The sequence below is a fragment of the Capricornis sumatraensis genome, chromosome 2 (genome assembly GCF_032405125.1).
Source record: "Capricornis sumatraensis isolate serow.1 chromosome 2, serow.2, whole genome shotgun sequence".
Taxonomy (NCBI): Eukaryota; Metazoa; Chordata; class Mammalia; order Artiodactyla; family Bovidae; genus Capricornis; species Capricornis sumatraensis.
The window spans coordinates 102,531,766-102,553,822 of NC_091070.1; the positions used below are offsets into that span (position 1 = coordinate 102,531,766).

Here is a 22,057-nt window from a genome sequence, read left to right on the forward strand (position 1 = left end):
CCCCATAGATGGCAGCCCACCAGGCTCCCCCATCCCTGGGATTCTCCAGGCAAGAACACTGGAGTGGGTTGCCATTTCCTTCTCTAATGCGTGAAAGTGAAAAGTGAAAGTGAAGTCGCTCAGTCGTGTCCGACCCTCAGCGACCCCAAGGACTGCAGCCTTCCAGGCTCCTCTGTCCATGGGATTTTCCAGGCAAGAGCACTGGAGTGGGGTGCCATTGCCTTCTCCTGGGAGCGCTGCAGGCACAACAGAAAAGTCTCTTTTTTTTACTGCAAACTTTCACAACTGCTGATTATCTTAAATTGTGATTGCCAAAGGACCAACTGCTCTTTGGTGTCCATTCTTTATTTGAACAGTCTGTTACTCCCACTAGAATCTAGGCTCCCTGCTGCATCCAAGATGCCTGAACAGTGCCTGGCACTCAGAAGGTGTTCATTTGGTTGAATAAGTGAATAATGATTTTGTAAAAACACAAATTCACATTTTATGCACTTTATACATATATCTTTCATTTAATATTGTCTTTCTTTTTTTTTTTTTTTTGGCAGCTTCTGAGCCCACTTAATACCCTGGAGTTCAGACAAAAATGTGTGGTACAATATTAAAAAAAAAAAAGACTAAATTTTTATTTTATTATTGCAACTAGTAAATCCAAACTAAAAGGCTGAGGGAGTTGGTAATGAGATTAGTGGCCTTTGAACTACAGCGGAAGTGTCTCAAGTCTGCATTTAAGACAGCAACAAGCACCAAAAAACAGAAAAGTTTTAAGGATAAAACACTTATATACTACAACAAACATGATAAAACAATTATCGTACATAATAAGTAGTAATTTCAGAATTATAGTGCTTAAAGTGATCAAAGAATGTCAATTTATTCCATATATATCAGAGGAATATGAAATAGTACTTAAAGAATGAAAATTATCAGATAATGCATAAAAATCAACTTGGAAAAAATACTCCTTCTTTCAACAAACATTTCTTGGATACTTCCTATGTGCCAGGCCAAATACTAACACATGCAGCAAACTACTAACAAACTGTTATCAAGACATGCCTAAGCCTCCTTGCATTTAATAAGTATTTATTAGTATCTATCATATTCAGTACACTGAGGCCTAGGGATACTTCTATAAACAAGATCAACACGACCTCTGTCCTGGATTCTAGAGAAAGAGAAAAGAGAACCACCAAACAGTGAGAAATTACAATAAGGACATAAACAAAGGGCCAAGACCGGTTCCAAGAAGGAAAAGGAGTACGTCAAGGCTGTCTATTGTCACCCTGCTTATTTAACTTCTATGCAGAGTACATCATGAGAAACGCTGGGCTGGAAGAAACACAAGCTGGAATCAAGATTGCCAGGAGAAATATCAATAACCTCAGGTATGCAGATGACACCACCCTTATGGCAGAAAGTGAAGAGGAACAGAGGAGAGTGAAAAAGTTGGCTTAAAGCTCAACATTCAGAAAACGAAGATCGTGGCATCTGGTCCCATCACTTCATGGGAAATCGATGGGGAAACAGTGGAAACAGCGTCAGACTTTATATTTTGGGGCTCCAAAATCACTGCAGATGGTGATTGCAGCCATGAAATTAAAAGACGCTTACTCCTTGGAAGGAAAGTTATGACCAACCTAGATAGCATATTAAAAAGCAGAGACATGACTTTGCCAACAAAGGTCTATCCAGTCAAGGCTACGGTTTTTCCTGTGGTCATGTATGGATGTGAGAGATGGACTGTGAAGAAAGCTGAGCACCGAAGAATTGATGCTTTTGAACTGTGGTATTGGAGAAGACCCTTGAGGGTCCCTTGGACTGCAAGGAGATCCAACCAGTCCATTCTGAAGGAGATCAGCCCTGGGTGTTCATTGGAAGGAATGATGCTAAAGCTGAAACTCCAATACTTTGGCCACCTGATGCGAAGCGTTGACTCATTAGAAAAGACTGATGCTGGGAGGGATTGAGGGCAGGAGGAGAAGGGGACAACAGAGGATGAGATGGCTGGATGGCATCACTGACTCAATGGACATGAGTTTGGATGAACTCCAGGAGTTGTTGATGGACAGGGGGGCCTGGTGTGCTGCAATGCATGGGGTCGCAAAGAGTCGGACACGACTGAGCGACTGAACTGAACTGAACTGAAGAAATAATAACAGGGAACCCCACTGCATAGGGTGATTGGAGAAGGCCTCTCTAAGGAAGTGACACTTAGGCTAAGGCCTCACTGATGAAAATGAGATAGCTCTGGGCAGTTCTGGGGAAAGAGCACATCAGGTATCAAGGGCAAAGGACCTGAGATGGGAATGAGTGTCGAAGGGCAGAAAGATGGCTGCTGCTGCTGCCGCTGCTGCTGCCACTAAGTCGCTTCAGTCGTGTCTGACTCTGTGCAACCCCACAGACGGCAGCCCACCAGGTTCCCCCGTCCCTGGGATCCTCCAGGCAAGAACACTGGAGTGGGTTGCCATTTCCTTCTCCAAGAAAGATGGCAACATGGCTTGAATATAGTGAGCAAGGGGCAAAAGTTGAAGTCAGAGTGGCAGGCAGAAGCCAGATCATGTAGAGAACTGTAGGCCACGGAAAGAATGCCATTCAGAATGCAATGGGAAGCCATTAAGAAGTTCAAACAAGAAAGCTACATGAACTGATTTGCATTTTTCTAAAAATCATTTTTGTGGTTGTGTAAAGAAGGAAGTAAAAAGACGCAAGGGGGAAATGCGAAGTCCAGCTGGGAGGCTACTGTTACCACAGTAACAGAGCCAAGAAATGACAGTGATTTCGAGCAAAAATCTAGGAGCAGACCAACAGGAAAACAGCAGGTGAGGGAAAAAAGAAAGCGGGGGAGTCCTAGAGGTATTTTGGAAATGGGAGAACTGAATGGATGTGGGGACTGAAGGATAGGAAGTTAATTAGGGTGGATCCTAGGTTTCTGGGTTGAGCAATTAGATGGATGATGGTGCCCTTTATTGAAGTGGGTGGTACAAATTACTGAGATTTCTTCTTCATGTTCTGGGTATTCCAGCCCACCTAAAGGTTACCAAAGACATTCATTCCCATTGCCAAATTCAGTGAATCCTTGAAGTGTGCACACTCTTCATCTGACACAGTTAAAGCTTCACACTCTGTTTCCAAGACAGCACTCTTCTGCTTCTCTTACTCAACGAGTCTCCTTCTCAGGTTCCATATACCCCAGAACTCTGTTCTTGGCCTTCTACTATTTCTTTCAAGAACCCTCTCCCTTGCTGACCTCATCCAAGCAATCCATAGCTTTAACTACTACCCACATAAAGCCTCCCAGATGCATATCTCCTTCCAGAACTTTCTTTTCACCTACCCAACTGAACCATCTACCCAACTGTCCCATTTCTATTGAGATACTTCAGCAGCATCTTAAACTCAACATATCCAAAAGTAACTTCATCATCCTCTTCCTCCAACACTCCTTTTCCCTCATCCCACATTCTTCATCTATGAAAAGCATAACTTTGCAGAACTATGCCCAGCTTCCTAAGCAGGAAACTTAGGGTCATCTTATAAGTCCACATCAAATCAATTTCCAAGCCCCATCAAATTTACTTTCTAACAAGTTCATGGAAATGTCCTCTCTTCATAACCCACCGTTTTAATTCAGGTCTTCAATCCTCCTGCTCTTGTTTCTTACATAACACTCTGGTTTCTTCAGCCTCACATCATTCAAACCCACCCTTCACATCTCAATAGTCAGAGAAATCCTTCACAGGCTCTCTATACCCTGAGGATAAAATTCAGCCTTATTAATGGCAAACAAGGTCCACTGGGTGTTAGAGCCTCTAGCTGGGTCTCCTGCCTCAACTCCCACCATCTCTTCTATACACTCCCACCTCTCACCACGCTGACTGACCAACGGGTTCATTCATCAATCTGCAAATACTGCTTTCTCCCAATTCCTACTTAATTCAAGCATCCCTTTCTTTTAGCAGTCTGAAATTCAGTCTGAGATGATGACTCTCCTCTGTGCTTTTACAGCAAACCATTAATGAAAGACTTCTTCTACTGCTTATCACACGTTGTCTCTCCCACTGAACTGCAAATTATGTGAGGCCAGGGACTATCTTTCCTAGAATATTTTCAGTGCTTAGTACTTAAAAAATGATTAGTAAATGTTTGTGGAATAACTGCATCTTGATCAAACTTAAGAAGGCTTTCTGTAAAACATGAACTGCTGTATATAGTATTCATGACAAGAAAAGGTAACCCAAAAGAAGAGACATTCAATAGTTTTCTAAAATTAACCAATAACAACAGCTGCTGACTTTCAGACATCAGCATTCATCTTCCATTACTGAAGAGCTAGCTATGTCCAAGGTATGTATTGATGTAATTCTGATGATCTTTTTGTATTCATATCCATTAATATTTATTTCTTCAGTTCAGCTACTTTTTAGTACTCTGAGTTTAATTAAGATTTCTCTGCTTTTGTCCTCAGTAAAGACAGAGGTCAGCTTCTCATGCATAATAATTCTGTATGAATAAACAAGAGTTCTGATACACATTAGTTTTAAGCTATTTTCTACTTGTTCACTAAAACATGACTATTACCATCACCACCACCACCAACGAAAAACACATGCTCCTAACCTTTTTCCCTCCTTCAGAAGAGACATTTATACAGAATGGATTGTCTTATATATACAAAGTATATCTTCACCTATCAACCACCAGAGAGTGAAGGGACTTTTACATTTATACTTTATAGCTCCTGAAGCCATTCATTAAATATTCTCCCTGGCTCCAAAAATTACATACAGGGCTTTTCTGTAAAAGTTATTATTGAGTTTTTCATGTTCAGACACTGTGATGCAACTGATATTTTTGCAAAACAAAGAAATGATTTCTTTCCACGGTTTCTTAGGAGCTGGCTCTCTTTATAACCATAACTTAACCACATTCTGAGACAGCAACAAGTTCACTGTTTTGAGCAACAATACACAAAAACGTTCTATGGCAGACACCACTGCAGATGTCCGTAAAACAATTCATCCAATTCAGTAAATCCACCCTGAGGTTTTTAACCTTATATCTCACTTATGATATCTGGCAAAGGAAAAAATGTGGATTTTTTTTTTTTTTAACAAAGACAGATGTGCCTTTTAATATCCTATGTCTTGTCAAACTATGGTGACTATGTCTGGAATTATTATGGATTTCATGAAACTCTGTTAAGCCAGGTCATTCCAGCGGTATTTCAGCTCTTTGCACCCTAACCCAGAAGTAATGCTAATTCTTCTCGGTACTCTGCAGGTTACAGAGATTAGGCATATGAAACTCTGGGGCCCTTCCATCTCCGAGACTTAAAAAACGGACTGGAGAGCACTGGAAATGGAACCAACAAGGTAAAACAAAAGTCGTTCAACAGGGAAACAAACCAACAAAGGCCGCACAGAAGAAAACACTGCAACCTTCCGCCGACTCCCAAAGGTGGAGAATGCCAGAAGCCCGGGTTCCTGAACCGGAATCCCAGTCGGGCCTGGGCGACCCAGAGTCACCAAGCGGAGAAGGTGGGCAACCCAGCGAAGGCACAATGCAGCCGCCCGCCGGGCCCCCTCCCCAGAAAGCCCCCCAAAATGACCAAAGTGGTGAATTCTCCCCGCCTCCTCTACACGCAGGGATCCAGGAAGAAGAAAGAGGCTCCGCGCCTCTCCAGCCGGTTGCGGGCCCGCGCTCCCCGCCCGCCAGCTCAGTTCCCCAGGCCCCAGGGCAAGCAGGCCGCGCCCCCTCCGCACCCCTGCGCCCCGCAAGCGCCGGGCCGGCCACAGGTCCCGCCGCCCCGGCTCTGGCCCCGGCATCACTCACAGAGCCCGAGCGCCGCCGCCAGCACCGACCACAGACAGCGCCGGCGGTCTGGGGATGCAATCAGTGCTCCGGCCCCGGCGGGCGCTGCCATCGTCCTCCAGCCGCAGCCGCCGCGGCCCTGAGCCCCGGTCCCCACTGCAGTTAGCTAGGCTCCTGGCCGAGGGCTCTGGACTCGTCGTCGCCGGTATCGACGAGCAGGGCCACGCCGCGCTCCCCGCTCGCGGCCCCAGCCACAGCCTGCCAGCAGTGTGCCGGGGCCTGCGCCCCGCGCTGGCCACAGCAGTCAGCTCATTGGCCTGCCCCGCACACTTTGAAGGACGCGATTGGAAGGCACCGACTGTCCGTCATTCCCTCTCTCCAGGCGGGGCCGCGCCATCTCCGTCCCACCCAGGGCTCCTTCTGCCAGCGGCGGAGGTCCCTGGCTGTCCGAGGCGACCGCCGCCGAGCCCGGTGCCTGCCCGCCTGCCTGCGTGGCCGTTCGCCCGACTTCTCTGGCCTGCGCGAGTCTCCGCTGCGTCTCTGAGCGTCCAGCCCCCCGGATCTCTTCATTGTCTTCGCCTCCGTTTCTGCTCTTCTCGGTTTCTCTGAGCCTCACCTAGAGAAAAAGAAGCAGTTCGTTTACACAATTAAAAAAAAAAAAGGAATGAGATGGGGAGAAACTTCTGATTCACTCGTGCAGATAGAACACATTTCCCCCCTTGCCCTGTATCCCACGTCTATTTTGCCTGGATTCAGATAATTTATGTGCAAATTGAGAAATCTAATAGCTTAAAAAGAAGTCTCCATCTTGTCTGACTTTCCTCTAAGGAACCCTTCCCCTCCCACTTTTGGCTAAGAAGGGTTGAGAACTGGGAATTCTCTCCTCACTCCCTGGAGCACATGTGGATGGGGTTTTGTTTTTGAAAATGTCCCTCGATTTATCAAAAATTGGCAAGTTCCCCTCCTGACTCTGAAGTGCCATGCCTGAGCCGGCTCCAGTTGGTTAGCAGTGTCTGCCACTTACTGGTTGCCCCCAAATTCTGGAAAGTGTTCGGAAGGGTGCTTATGAGAACACCCTAGGAAAGGGAGAAACGGAAGGGCAGGAACACGAGAAAAATGAGGGTGTAGGAAGAAAAGGAAGAATCCAGGTGGGAGGCTTGTAGTGTGGGAGAAGGAAACAAGTATTAGATAATTAGGATGAGAGGGGGAGAAGAGCAGGGCAGGAGCACTCCCCTGCAGCCCTTCATTTCAGGGTTTTGTTTCAAGTCAATCTTATGAACAGGCTTCCCGATATTTTTGCTGTTTTAGCCTGCTAGCCTTGTAGTATGGCAGACTGATAGCAATTACCTTAGTCCCAGTGAGAGAAAACCAACCAAACAAGAAAACACCATTTCACCTTATTTCTCTGTCAGCAAGATCCTCATGAAGCTTTTTCGGAATGCCATATATTGGAAAGACTACAAATGCATTAACTGAGCACCTACTGTGTGCTGTAGATGTAGAACACCCAGGCTTTACTCTCAAGAAGCACAGAGTCTAGCAGTCAGTGTAGCAGGCAAGTACTGAATTAAAATTTTTTTTCAGTGCTTGAAGAGAAGGTGGAATCAAGGAGAAATATAAGGCCAACAGGCAGTGATCCTCAAAGATATGTGTCATGTTAAAAGCTTCTCTGCTGCCCATGACACACTTCAATACAGATAACTTCCTCTTCTGAGAACCACTGGCCCACGAGGTGTCCAGAAAAGATGCATCGAGGAAATAGCATTTGAAGCGGATTTTATAGGCTAGATAAATTTTCACCAGAGAGAAACAGGAAAAGCAAACTCAGAAATAAGGAAGCAGTACCAAGTGCAAGGATATATATATATGTATATGTATATATATGTATATGTATATATATGCATATGTACATATACATATGTACATAGTTCAGTTCAGTTCGGTTGCTCAGTCGTGTCTCTTTACGACCCCATGAACCGCAGCACGCCAGGCCTCCCTGTCTATCACCAACTCCCGGAGTTTACTCAAACTCACGTCCATTGAGTCGGTGATGCCATCCAGCCATCTCAAACTCTGTCATCCCCTTCTCCTCCTGCCTCCAATCCCTCCTAGCATCAGGGTCTTTTCCAATGAGTCAACTCTTCACATGAGATGGCCAAAGTATTGGAGTTTCAGCTTTAGCATCAGTCCTTCCAATGAACACCCAGGACTGATCTCCTTTAGAATGGACTGGTTGGATCTCCTTGCAGTCCAAGGGACTCTTAAGAATCTTCTCCAACACCACAGTTCAAAAGCATCAATTCTTTGGTGCTCAGCTTTCTTCACCATCCAACTCTCACATCCATACATGACCACTGGAAAAACCATAGCCTTGACTAGATGCACCTTTATATATGTATGTATATACATATATATACAGAAATATATATATATATTTCAGCTGTGTTCAAGGCCCAGTTCATTAGCTTTCCTCACAGACCAGGTTCTCTTTCTGGGGTTTTTTTGGAGGGAATTTTTATATAAAAAATTTCTTTTATATAAAGAAAAAAATTTCCACCATAAAAACCCCAGAAAGAAAATCTGGTCTGTGAGGAAAGCTAATGAACTGGGCCTTGAACACAGCTGAAACTTCTGAGAAAACCCAGATGGTCAATTAGAAGGCAGTTAGATATGTAGGTCTGGAGCCCAAGGAAGCAACAAGAGAGGCTACCATGAAATCAGAACTTGCAAGGGCGGCAAAGTGTTTCCACAAAAAAACCAGTATCAGATCATAAGTAGATTATAAATATTTGCTGAATGAATAGATGAATGAATGTTTATTAAATTAATCGAGAGAAGTTACAAAGAAAAAGTCCTGTGAGGTTGTTTCAGCCATAGTCCTTGCATTCTAGTTTTAGATCCTTCTGTAGTGATAGTAAACGGAAAACAAACCAACCTTTGGATTTTCAATCACTATTGTGAGCTTGAGAGTCTCACTTAACAAACCTCCTCCTCCTTAGGTACCTGCTTCTACCTCCTGGAAACCCCTCTTCTCAGCTCAGTCAGTCCAGGCATACAATCAGAATCAATTGAAGACTTTCCATGGATAAGTAAAGTCTTTTTAATGGGCTGTGTTACCTCTGAAAGGAGTGGACTTCTTGGAGAGAATTTTCCCTACAGAGTCAATAAGAAGGAAAACCATGAGCAAAGTCTTGTCTGATAATAGTTATCTATGTACAGATCCATTGGCCTCTCAGACTTCCTGCTTCATGTAGAATACAGAGAGTACAGTAAGGAGGGTTGGCCTTGGGAACATCTCAGGGCTTTAAGTCTTCTCTTAATAGAGATCAGATAAGAGGCACCCAGGAGCAGCTGCTGCTGCTGCTAAGTCGCTTCAGTCGTGTCCGACTCTGTGCGACCCCATAGATGGCAGCCCACCAGGCTCCCCTATCCCTGGGCTTCTCCAGGCAAGAACACTGGAGTGGGTTGCCATTTCCTTCTCCAATGCATGGAAGTGAAAAGTGAAAGTGAAATCGCTCAGTCGTGTCCGACCCTCAGCGACCCCACGGACTGCAGCCTTCCAGGCTCCTCCGTCCATGGGATTTTCCAGGCAGGAGTACTGGAGTGGGGTGCCATTGCCTTCTCCGCCAGGAGCAGCTAGTGCTAGCAAATATATATGGGCATAATTTTCTAGAGCTGGAATTAGTGGGAGAAGTAGAAAAGACAGTGTCAGGCACCAAAATTTCCAACATCGTTATGATTGTAGTAGAATTCTCTTCCACTTCCTGTACTCTCAGTGGTATTTCCTCCCTCCTTGTATTTTAAAATCTGTTGCCAGAGGAAGATTGGAATGCTGTGATCTGTGGGTGGTGATAGCAAGCCATTCCAGGAGCACTGAGATTTGGTGGATATCAGATAGAGTCAAAGATGAATCCAGGACACACTGAGAAAGATTTATTTGGAGCTAAATCAGTTTCATTAACATTTCTACAGAGACTGTCTCAATCCAGAAAGGGACTGCATTTTCCTAGGAAAGTTTTGAAAATCTGAAAATCCAAGTTCTAGCGCCTCTGGTGCCCCTGGTATCCCCGGGCACAGAGGCATAAGTTGGAAGAACTTGGTAACAGGGTCTTTAGGGTTTACTGTATAGGAGAAGGATGTGTCTCCAGCTTGTGCATTCACTGTGGCCGGGATAAAATGTTCCTCAGGGTTCTCTGTCTCCCTGTACCCCGACAGCACCTATGTACTACTTCTGCTTCACCTATGAGGGAACGATGTGCTCTGGAGAGGTATCACAGGCATTCCTCTTGCTGAGATAGAGACATTTGTCACTGTGAGTTGGACAACTGATATCCTGAGTTTTGTTACTGTCAGTCTTCCTATATCATCACTGGAGGGAAATGTGACAGTCTAGTGGCACCTGCAGAATAAGACAAACCCTTGCAATCACTAGAGAAGAAGAAATAGGAAAAATAAAAGCCCTAAAATGATAATAACTTAATAATAAATTCAAGTGGGAAAGGTGAGCATAAAAACAGACCTCTTGGTAACTGTGGAGATGGAGGTTCCCAGAAAACGGAAGTGATTACATTATTTTACCTAACGAGCTATATTTTGTAGTTTCCTCATTTCCAGGAGAAATAGAAACTTCTTAAGTGTCCAGGGCACATTTTTTTCCAGTTAGGTTCTGATGAATAAACTCTGCTGACATCTAGAACTAATGAATATTTTTAAAGGGTATTCTTATCCTCCTTGCTTTGGGACCTAAGAAGAACTGAAGACTCAAGTTAGGACGTTTTCAAATAAAACAAAGGGTGGGGTCTTAATGTTAGAACCCCAGAACTAAAATTTACTCACATTGAACCATAAGTAGAAAGTTAACAACTTAGAGTGTTGTTAACAACACATAGTGCCTCTAAATGTTTGAGTGAATGAGCAATCAAATGAATAAACAATGAATGGTACATGAGATAAAATAAATAGGCCTATTTAGGATAGTCACTGTGTCTACTTGTAGTTTCCTATCTGGTTAGTTATTTGTTAGAGTTGCAATTCACAAATACCGATTGTCCAAGTACCAAAATTTGTAGTTTTAAGGGATTTGGAACATATTGCAGTCATTCAGCAATTAGTCATTGAGCACCAGCTTTGCCAGCATAAGCCTCAGATACTATTTAAGAATTTAAAATATAGTAAAAAAGCTCTTTTCTCTTCTCCATTTTCCTCTGTGCAGTCGAATTTACTCCTCCCCATGTCTTTTCACAAGAATTTGAAGATCAAGCAATTTCTGACCAAGAAACAAAAGCAGAATCATTCCATTCCCCAACCGATTCGAATGAAAACTGGTAATAAAATCAGGTATAACTCCAAGAAAAGACACTGGTGAAGACCCAAGCTGGGACTCTAAGGAGCCTCATTTACCAATTGGCACTCGCCTATGCTATGGCAAGATCACTTGCACCTTAACTGAATCACAGCAGTGCAAACTCACTGCTGTCTGAACAGCTCATGGGAGAAACGAAATGTGTGACTCTTTGTGTTTCCTCACTAGAGGTCCGTGTGGCTCAGTAATAAATATGTGAAACATTCTTTTGGGAAAAAAATTAAAAATAAATAAAATAGAGTTAAGAAGCCATGCCTTAGAGATACTGGGACAATTGGACACCAATTATAACAATTGTTTGCCAATTATACAGTAGAATTCAGTGCTGCTATTAATGTTTAGAAGAGACAAGACTGCAACCCAGTTATATACCACATACAATTGGTTTTTAATTTGTTAAAGGATTTCTTTCTGAGAAGGTCAAAAGAGAGAATGAGAAACAGATTTCCCAGCTGAAGAAAACAGATCGAGTAAAAACACATAGATGGCAATACTAAAGGCCGGAAAGACGGTGCTTTGAACACTAGGATAAAATGTGTAGGCAAGAAACTGACGATGTCACTACTATTGGAAAGTGCAACATCCAGAACTCAGTAGGGGAGAGAATCTGGAACCTACCTGCCACAGGGAAATTGCCACACACTCACTGCAGTTTATCAGCCATAAATATAAATAAAATTATAAATATTCCACTGATAGTGACATCGTTGTTTTCTTCTGTATTACTGATTTTCAAAAATCAAGAGAAAAAGAAAATCCGTTTACACTAGAACGCAAAACAGCTGAGGAATATAAACACATACCAGTAAATAACCGCTTGGAAACGCAGAAGTCAGTAATTCCTCCTGCTTTTACAATGGCAAGAAGACTGCGAGAACGACGGCTCGTTGGTCTAGGGGTATGATTCTCGCTTAGGGTGCGAGAGGTCCCGGGTTCAAATCCCGGACGAGCCCTGTTTTTTTTTTTTCCTTGAATTAAATCCATTTCTAAAGAAATTAACTTTAGATCTATAAATATAATAAATACATGTTGGTGAAAAATACAAAATTGAGACCTTTGAACTATAAGTTTAAGTTCAAATACCATTAAACGACATAACCTGAAAACGTAGAAAGTTTGAGAGCAAGGTAATGCTCTGAAAAGACTCATCCCACTCCTGCCAGTTCCAGAGTCGAGCACGTTCGCTGGGCATCTCCGGTGCCTACAAGTGCGACCTAAATCTGCTCACGCCCGCGCCCCTCCGCCTGCACAGCGACCGTGCGAGGCGGACTGCGCGCCGGCTCACCCGGGCCCGCCGACCCTCCGTGCCGCGCTCACGCTCGGAGTATTCCGGGGCTGCCCCGGGGTCCGCACGAGGCGTGTCTCTTTTCCGAGCACGTGTTTCAAAGTGGTACAAGCATTTTCATATCTTGCCCTCAGACGAAAAAAGACCACATATTGTACGAATTGATCTCATGTGATCTTTTACTTCGTGAAAAGTACTTCTTGGTTGTCTTGGTCAAGGTTTGAGCTCAAGGAACTAGAATAGTTCATTTCAGCCCTTAAATGAGCCATGTGGGGAAAAAAAAGTTTTAAATTGTACTGCTAATGCAAGAAAAAGCCTGGGCTCGTCCGGGATTTGAACCCGGGACCTCTCGCACCCGAAGCGAGAATCATACCCCTAGACCAACGAGCCGCTCTCGGCAAAAGGCCTCCCAGGGCCTCCCTTCAGCCTTATCCAACCGCCAGCTGCACCGCCCGACCAACCTCGGCAGGATAATTTCCTCTCATTTCCCAGGTTTCGGGTTAAAACGCTTTCGCTACCCAAAGGGACACCAGGAAGGGACGTGCATTTTTTCCCAGCGGGGTCGGTCTTATCTTCCGGCGCCTCGGCTCTGCGCCGCCGCCTGCGGCCATCCGCCCAAGATTCGGGAAGCCGCTTTCCACGAGCCAGGATAGCCCCCTGAAAGGCGGGGGCGGCAGGGCGCTGGAAGCCGGGGCTAGGAGGGCGCAGGCAGGGCCCCTCGATCGTCTCGGACTCCTCCAGGTGCTCGCAGCCCAGGGTCTCCGTGCCCAGTTTCGTTACTTGCGGGGAGGTCCCGCCGCTCTCAGCTCAGATCAGCCTCAGAGCACTTGGCTCTGTGCAACGTGCCTCACCCGCATTCCCAGCCTCTGCTTGGGCGCCGGAAGACGCTCGGCTGCCGACTACGGACATGGGTGGGTGGAGCGGGGAAAACCTCGACGAGCTGGCAAGAAATGGGAAAGGATGCACCTTATCCCTGCAAGGGAGTGTTGGGACACAGAATTCTCAAAGGGTCTAAGTATTGGCCGATAACTTTTTTTCCAACGTTCATTTTGAGATCACGCACTCTTTTTAGAGCCTTGGATGTACTGAACGTACTGCGTTATCTGTAACCATCTGTCTCTAACGTGCTAACCTCATTTCGCAGTTAGGTATTTCAGGCGACGTGGCGAGGAAGTGGCATGGTAGGCACAGCAACTACCCAGGTCTTAGAAGGTGTGTTGGATGGGGAGGACTATGAAAGGGGCAGGGAGGGAGACAGGGTTTGGTGCCTTGTTAGCTTGGAGGAGTGGAGAAGGCACTGGCAGTGAGCAGAACCTTTGACCTAGCACCACCTCCCCTTCGTTTGTTCTTCATAGGGAAGAACAAATCTGATTCCATATTGTGTCTGTTTTTGTTTGTTTTGTTTTTTACTTTAACCTATGTATTCTATTCAGAGAAGGCAATGGCACCCCACTCCAGTACTTCTGCCTGAAAAATCCCATGGACGGAGGAGCCTGGTAGGCTGCAGTCCGTGGGGTCGCTGAGGGTCGGACACGACTGAGAGACTTCGCTTTCACTTTTCACTTGCATGCATTGAAGAAGGAAATGGCAACCCACTCCAGTGTTCTCGCCTGGAGAATCCCAGGGACGGTGGAGCCTGGTGGGCGGCCATCTATGGGGTCGCAGAGAGTCAGACACGACTGAAGTGACTCAGCAGCAGCACCAGCAGTGTATTCCATTGCTTTTGCTACAAGGTAATTACCACTTCAGCATTCTTGCCTGGAGAGCCCCATGAACAGTATGAAAAGGCAAAAAGATATGACACTGAGAGATGAACCTCCCAGTTGGATAGGTGCCCAATATGCTACTAGAGAAGAGCGAAGGAATAGCTCCAGAAGGAATGAAGAGGCTGAGCAAGAGCTAAAACAACGTCAGGCTGTGGATGTGTCTAGAGGTAGAAGTAAAGTCTGGTACTATAAAGGACAATATTGCATAGGAATCTGGAATGTTAGGTCTGTGAATGGAGGTAAATTGAAAGTGGTCCACAGGAGATGGCAAGACTGAACATCAACATTTTAGGCATCAGTGAATTAAACTGGGCAGGAATGGGCGAATTTAATTTAGGTGATCATTTTATCTACTACTGTGGGCAGGAATCCCTTAGGAAAAATGGAGTAGCCATCATAGCCAACAAAAGAGTCTGAAATACAGTACTTGGGTGCAATCTCAAAAGTGACAGAATGATCTTGGTTTCCAGGGCAAACCATTCAATATCTGGTAATCCATGTCTATGCCCCAACCACTAATGCCAAAGAATCTGAAGTTGAACGGTTCTAGGAAGACCTAAAGACCTTCTAGAACTAACACCAAAAAAAGATGTCTTTTTCATCATAGGGGACTGGAATGCAAAAGTCGGAAGTCAAGCGATACCTGGAGTAACAGGCAAGTTTGGCCTTGGAGTACAAAATGAAGCAGGATAAAGACTAACAGTTTGGCCAAGAGAACATGCTGATCATAGCAAACACCCTCTTCCAACAACACAAGAGAAGACTCTACACATGGACATCACCCGATGGTGAACACCGAAATCAGACTGATTATATTCTTTGCAGCCAAAGATGAAGAAGCTCTATGCAGTCAGCAAAAACAAGACTGGAAGCTGACTCTGGTTTAGAACATAAACTCCTTATTGCAAAATTCAGACTTGAAGAACATAGGGAAAACCACTAAGCCATTCAGGTATGACCTAAATCAATTCCCTTATGATTATGCAGTGGAAGTGACAAATAGATTCAAGGGATTAATTCTGATAGAGTGCCTGAAGAACTATGGACAGAAGCCTGTAACATCGTACAGGAGGCAGTGATCAAGACCATCCCCAAGAAAACAGAAATGCAAAAAGGCAAAAGGGTTGCCTGAGGAGGCCTTACAAATAGCTCTAAAAAGAAGAGAAGCAAAGGCAAAGGAGAAAAGGAAAGATATACTCATTTGAATGCAGAGTCCCAGAGAATAGCAAGGAGAGATAAGAAAGCCTTCCTCAGTGATCAATACAAAAAAATACAGGAAAACAATAGAATGGGAAAGACTAGAAATCCCTTCAAGAAAATTAGAGATACCAAGGGAACATTTCATGCAAAGATGGGCACAATAAAGGACAGAAACAGTGTGTACCTAATGGAAGCAGATATTAAGAAGAGTAAGCAGGAATACACAGAAGAACTATACAAAAAAGATCTTCATGACCCAGATAACCACAATGGTGTGATCACTCAGCTAGAGCCAGACATCCTGGAGTCTGAAGTCAAGTGGATCTTAGGAAGCGTGACTACGAACTGAGCTGGTGGAGGGGACGGAATTCCAGGTGAGCTATTTCAAATCCTAAAAGATGATGCTGTGAAAGTGCTGCACTCAATAGGCCAGCAAATTGGGAAAACTCAGCAGTGGCCACAGGACTGGAAAAGGTCAGTTTTCCTTCCAATCCCAAAGAAGGGCAATGCCAAAGTGTGTTCAAATTACTGCACAATTGCAATCATTTCACATACTAGCAAGGTAATGCTCAAAATCCTTCAAGCTAGGCTTCAACAGTATGTGAACCAAGAATTTCCAGATGCTCAAGCTGGATTTAGAAAAGGCAGAGGAACCAGAGATCCAATTGCCAACATCTGTTGGATCATAGAAAAAGCAAGAGAATTCCAAAAATCATCTACTTCTTCATTGACTACCCTAAAGCCTTTGATTGTGTGGATCACATCAAACTGTGGGAAATTCTTAAAGAGATGGGAATACCAGACCTCCTTCCCTGCCTCCTGTGAAACCTGTATGCAGGTCAAGAAGCAACAGTTAGAACCAGACAGACTCTAGCAACAGTTAGAAGAGACTGGTTCCAAATTGGGAAAGGAGTATGTCAAGGCTGTATATTGTCACCCTGCTTATTTAACTTCTATGCAGAATACATCATGTGAAATGCTGGGCTGGATGAAGCACAAGCTGGAATCAAGATTGCAGGGAGAAATATCAAAAGTCTCAGATATGCAGATGATACCACCTTTATGGCAGAAAGGGAAGAAGAACTAAAGAGCCACTTGACGAAAGTGAAAGAGGAAAGTGAAAAAGTTGGCTTAAAACTCAGCATTCAGAAAACAAAGATCATGTCATCCGGTCCCATCACTTCATGGCAAATAGATGGGAAAATAATGACAGACTTTATTTTCTTGGGCTCCAAAATCACTGCAGATGGTGATTGCAGCCATGAAATTAAAAGACTCTTGCTCCTTAGAAGAAAAGCAATGACAAACCTAGACAGGGTATTAAAAAACAGAGACAATACTTTGCCAACAAAGGTCCATCTAGGTTTTTTCAGTAGTCATGTATGGATGTGAAAGTCGGACCATAAAGAAAACTGAGCGCCAAAGAATTGATGCTTTTGAACTGTGGTGTTGGAGAACACTCTTGAGAGTCCCTTGGACTGCAAGGAGCTCCAACCAGTCAATCCTAAAGGAAATCAGTCCTGAATATTCATTGGAAGGACTGACATTGAAACTGAAACTCCAATACTTTGGTCACCTGATGTGAAGAACTGACACATTGGAAAAGACCCTGATGCTGTGAAAGATTGAAGGCAGGAAGAGAAGGGGACAACAGAGGAAGAAATGATTGGATGGCATCATCGACTTGATGGATGTGAGTTTGAGCAAGCTCCGGGAGTTGGTGATGGACAGGGAAGCCTGGCATGCTGCAGTCCATGGGGTTGCAAAGAATGGGACATGACTGAGCGGCTGAACTGACTGGGTTTCCACCTAGGAAACCCAACTGACATTATGAAAGTGAAAGTGTTAGTTGCTCAGTCATGTCCCACTCAGAGATGCCATGGACTGTAGACTGCAAGGCTCCTCTTGCTGTGGAATTCTGCAGCCAAGAATGCTGGAGTGGGTTGCCATGCCCTTCCTCCAGGAGATCTTCCCAACCCAATGATTGAACCCAGGTCTCCTGCTTTGCAGGCAGATTCTTTACCATCTGAGCCACCTGGGAAGCAACTGACATTATTGGTTTGTCTAAATACAAGTAATTTTTTCAAAATTTCATATACAACTACACCATCAAGGGCCAGAGTCATTACTGACAAGAGTGCCCAGTGAGGAATCCTAGCCCATTTCAACCTCTTCCTTCTACATCCTGTTTCCCTCATGGCATCTCCTTGACTGTGCCAGGGTGTTGCAGGTACCACGGAGAGCCCAGAACTTTCCAGGAAGAGAAGTCAATAATTCTCTTTGTTCCTGTTTTTGAAGTGGGTGGCTCCCTTTATACTGCGAGGCATTTCACACATTCATCATCTCTTCTTTCTCTGAGGAGGATCAAAGAACCACAGTTTCCTGCCCCATTTGACTGCAATTGTGGTTTCTCCAGAATTCCCATGGCTCTTCTTGACTCTGAGGGCAGAACTGGAGTAATGGTTTTCTCAGCCTCCGTAGGCACTCTGATCATGACATCACTGGGCCTGGCTTATTCTAAGCAAGACTGGGAAGTCAGGACTTGCCCCTAGACTTTCATGTACTCTGCTGTTCTTTTTCAATCCCTTCTAGAAGGTTTTCTAGAACAAACTCAATTCAAGATGTGATGACAAAGGTATAAAATATCCTCTTTCTCAGGATATGCATTTTGAATGGGAAGACTAGAGGCAGTGGAATCAGCTGCTAATTGAAACATTTCCGGCATCTGGTACCAGTGCGGGAGCCGTTGGGCAGTGATAAATGCTGAAGATAATCTTGCTCCAGTCCGAAATCAGCTCAGTCATTCCTTACTTAATAAGTATTTATTGAGTGCCTATAATACATGAGGCACAATGAACAACACAGACACTGACTTAACCCATTGGAGCTCCAGACTGGCTCTGGACACAGCAAACATCACGTGAAAAATGAGACTATTTTCTTTGGTGGCTTCTGAAAACAAATGCTGTTTTATTTGAGTAGCACTTAAATTTTGCTCAGACTCTGTTTTGTTTCTTGTTGTTGCCTACCCAGCATCATTTCTTTTAGTAACAGCACTCTGATTTAACCTTGAGGCACCCTGTTACTCCCATTCATGGTCCTTGAAGATGACAGAACTAACTCACCTAGCCCCTAACTGCAGGAGAGAGCATGTGACCGAGGGCTGGCCGATCTGATCTCTGCATCTCCTTGTTTATAACGATCGGTTCAGACATGGATATGTGATCCCCATGGAGCCTACAGAAAACCTTTGTAGGATTTTCCCCTACAGTTATTAGGAAACAATAAGCTCTTTCTATTGGGTTTGCAGGCTGGGAAGAGCCTACTTGAGACTATGGTCAACAGAAGAAAGCAGAGACATTGCTTAATTGATTGTATTCAGGTCTGTCCATGGATTGTCAATGTATATTAACATTGTACAGGCAAATAGAGAAGGAGGAGGGGGAGAGAGAGATTCATAGACATAGCTGTTTTGTATCAGCCAGTTTGAGTTCCTCTCATTAGCAGCTGAAGGTCCTCATTCATTCAACTGCATTAAACTTTTACACCTCCAAGAGTACTTAATCAAAAGATGATGACGAACTATTTGTCCATCCACTCCTTTATTCCATTATCTAACATATGTTAATGATTAGTCAATTGGTCACAAGTCAAAACTGGTCTGGCAAACAATCCTTTTCAGGGTGACCTCAGTGAAGAGAGTGGAGTCCTGCATCTCTGGGGTTTTTGTGGTCATAGCTGGTTGGTTACCTAATGCTACATGCAGCTGAAACAGCATCACAGCCCCTTTTCAATACTGGCATATTCCTTCAAAACAGTCAGGTTTTTTTCATGCTCCTTCTCTCGAGAAAGAAGGAACACAGTTTAAAATTAAAGCTGGACTACAAAGGAATTGGAAGAATGATTCTGACTCTTTTCTTCAACCTTGTAGCTGTGAAGAAACAGTGTTTTCCTTCAACCTATTAACGGAACCTGAATGAAAGAAAGTCTTCCTGGTCTGGTGATGACTGTTCCACCTAAAACACAAATGGATTTCTTTAATCCCCAGGGTGAAGTCCTAGTCTCAACTATAGTGATGCATCACCAAACCACAGTGTTTTGAGAAGAGAGCATTAAACACCCAGGCCGCAGCACCAATAGGGAACAGGGTCCTGCGTTCGCTTCATGAATTCCCCACCAGGAGTCACCAATAACAACGCCTGGGAATAGGTCTCTATGTTCTCGCAAAACAGATCAAATATGTGATTAACAGGGAACTGTTGAGACTTTTGATAGCATCACACACGCTCCTTCAGTGTCACATTCTTGTCATTTTTATTGCTCCTTCATCTGCTACTGTAAGGTATGTGAGATAGTTTCATTTCTACATTCACATCCCATCTATTCCATTCCTTCTTTTAGTAAGGAAGAATGGCAGATTTCCCCGTTTCACCACACACACCCACAGCCAAGCTCACATTCTCAAAACTCTTGCCTAGATATGTGCACGCATAAACAACCCAAAGACATATATAAATAAATCCATGTATTGTTTAGGGGGTATACATCTCTGTGAAGAGATTAGATAGGTAGATAGACAGATGATAGACAGTATATAGATCTCAAAATAACTGACACACGTATCTCCCAAACTCTGCTAAAATACAAAACTTATTATAGTATCAGTCTTCACTAGATTACAAGATTTAGAAGCTACATTCAATTTAAAAATAGTTTTTGAAAAATGTATATATCAAATATTAATACTATCCTGGAGTTAGAAAAACTGTAATGAGGTGATAAAAACTGAGGTACCAGTGGTGAGATAAGGCCTTTTAGTCTGGGGAACTACTTTTTGAAGTCAGAGTAGATAGAGTATGGTCTAAGAGACCTCCAGAAAAATGACTGCTCCAACTACCAAATCTGCATGTTGAGATACTGAAATAAATCTGAATAAGGAGCAACTCTAAAGATTAAAATTTATTTGGACGAGCATCTTTCAGCAGGAGTGTGTGAAGGGGGGAGAGATTATGTTAAAAAAGGGGTAGTCAGGCCCCCTGTTCCTAGCGAAGCTTCCTGCACTCTCTCAACAGAACGTTAAAGCAAGAGCTATTCAGGGAGACCAGACCAACGACCTACTCCATCCCTCCTGAGTCGGGGAGGAGACCCTGGGTTTCCATTCAAGTCAGGGAAGGATGTCCTTATTATGTAGGTTGCACATCGTGATGCCCAGTGCACTTCCCAGGAGATATCTAATTCATGCTCGGGGCTCCCCTTCTGGAAGCACAAACTTCATCTTCCCAGGATAAACCAGAGGGCAGGCACTGCTCAGGTGTCATTGTTCTGCTTTCAGGAAGAGGAAATGAAGTGCAGACCTGTGAAACCTCTTGACATTCTGCCTCCCCAAAGGAGTTGCTGCCTGCCTCTGCCTCTTGTTCCCTGGAAGTAGGAGATGAGCTGAAAATTCCTAACTAGAGAATTACCAGATGGGAAAGCTCCTGGTAAATTACCAGATGGGGAGCTTCCCTGGAGGCTCAGACAGTAAAATCGTCTGCTTGCAATGCTGGAGACCTGGTTTCAATACCTGGGTCAGAAGATTCCCTGGAGAAGGAAAATCCTGGAAAATGCCATGGATGGAGGAACCTCATAGGCTACAGTCCATGGGGTCACAAAGAGTCTGACACGACTAAGCGACTTTGCTTTCCCTTTCAAAGCTCCTGTCCCTGGAACAGACATATATTTTCAAATGTTTCAATAATTATCTCTTCTAGTCCAGTGTTTTCAAAATTGGTTGACCAGTCACATTTGGACCAAGCTGAAAGGTTGTTTCAGGGTCTCCATACAATTTCAGGTCTTCTGTAACTTACAGGATGTATATTTCCAGTGATACTACTTTGATTCTAGCCACCTGAAATGAGTTTTTACTTATATTTGAGAACTGTGAAAACTTAGGAATAATAAAAAGGCTATCACTTTATATAAACACAATCTGATTAGCTAAATGCCAGTCCAGTTCTGAGGTCAGCTGTAGGGATAAGTGGGTGTGGATAAGTGGTCAACCCACAGGTTGACCAGTATCCCTGGGAGTTGTCAAAACAGCAAATTGTTTTAAATAAGTTTTCTTAAAAAAAAAAAAAAAAGAAAAAAGAATCCATCAAGTGACACAAACTCAAGCTGATCAAAGTCTTCTGGACTCAGGTCCGCTCTCCGTCTGCAGTGGTGTGCAGGCTGGGAAACGGCACCCTGTGTCTTCAGGCTGACTTCAGACTCTCAGCCCATCGTGCCCTGCAATGGCTTCCTTTTTGCTGCTACTTTCAAAGACATGGCTCCAGCAGCTTCATCACTAGAAGCAATGTGCTCTTCACATTTTAGTGTCCTGGACAGGGGTGTTATCCTGAGAACAAAAGAGGAAGGAATAAATTAGGAGGAGAGTAGAGAAGTCTGGACACTCAGCTTGTCTTCCTGGGGATGCCAAGTCAGGCAACAATAGTAATAGTGATAATAATGCTATGTGACTGACATAGTTTTTCATACTCATCAACACATTTATTCCTCACCAAAGCAATAGGAGTTTGATACTTGTATTTACTCTGTTTTATAGGTGGGTTAATTAAGGCACAGAGAGGTCAACCAACTTCCCCTAGGTCATAT

The 22,057-nt window shown here is 44.1% G+C and overlaps 3 protein-coding genes and 2 non-coding genes across 7 annotated transcripts in view; 2 read left to right on the plus strand and 3 right to left on the minus strand.

The window, feature by feature from the left end:
* MPZL1 (myelin protein zero like 1) overlaps window positions 1-6,048 on the minus strand; it is a 93,622-nt gene extending 87,574 nt beyond the window's left edge. For both annotated transcript variants that reach the window (XM_068965059.1, XM_068965058.1), the window contains exon 1: window positions 5,836-6,048. In XM_068965059.1, the coding sequence (XP_068821160.1) occupies window positions 5,836-5,926 (91 nt within the window). In that variant the 5' untranslated portion in view covers window positions 5,927-6,048. The remainder of the gene's footprint in view (window positions 1-5,835) is intronic.
* A 4,996-nt stretch (window positions 6,049-11,044) lies between these two features.
* LOC138072339 (putative ribosomal protein eL39-like 5) lies at window positions 11,045-11,179 on the plus strand. Its single transcript, XM_068963448.1, has one exon. The coding sequence runs from the start codon at window positions 11,045-11,047 to the stop codon at window positions 11,177-11,179; it is 135 nt and encodes a 44-aa protein (XP_068819549.1).
* An 878-nt stretch (window positions 11,180-12,057) lies between these two features.
* TRNAP-AGG (transfer RNA proline (anticodon AGG)) lies at window positions 12,058-12,129 on the plus strand. Its single transcript has one exon. It is a non-coding gene; the product is annotated as a tRNA-Pro (tRNA).
* Window positions 12,130-12,779: 650 nt separating this feature from the next.
* Window positions 12,780-12,851, minus strand: TRNAP-CGG (transfer RNA proline (anticodon CGG)). The gene has a single exon. It is a non-coding gene; the product is annotated as a tRNA-Pro (tRNA).
* A 6,876-nt stretch (window positions 12,852-19,727) lies between these two features.
* The window catches only part of RCSD1 (RCSD domain containing 1), a 71,190-nt gene continuing 68,860 nt past the window's right edge, over window positions 19,728-22,057 (minus strand). For both annotated transcript variants that reach the window (XM_068964470.1, XM_068964469.1), the window contains one exon: window positions 19,728-21,800. In XM_068964470.1, the coding sequence (XP_068820571.1) occupies window positions 21,768-21,800 (33 nt within the window). In that variant the 3' untranslated portion in view covers window positions 19,728-21,767. The remainder of the gene's footprint in view (window positions 21,801-22,057) is intronic.

Bases quoted from the DNA above. Each gene is read 5' to 3' on its own strand.
- LOC138072339 (XM_068963448.1), top strand. From the start codon at position 11,045: ATGTCTTTTCACAAGAATTTGAAGATCAAGCAATTTCTGACCAAGAAA.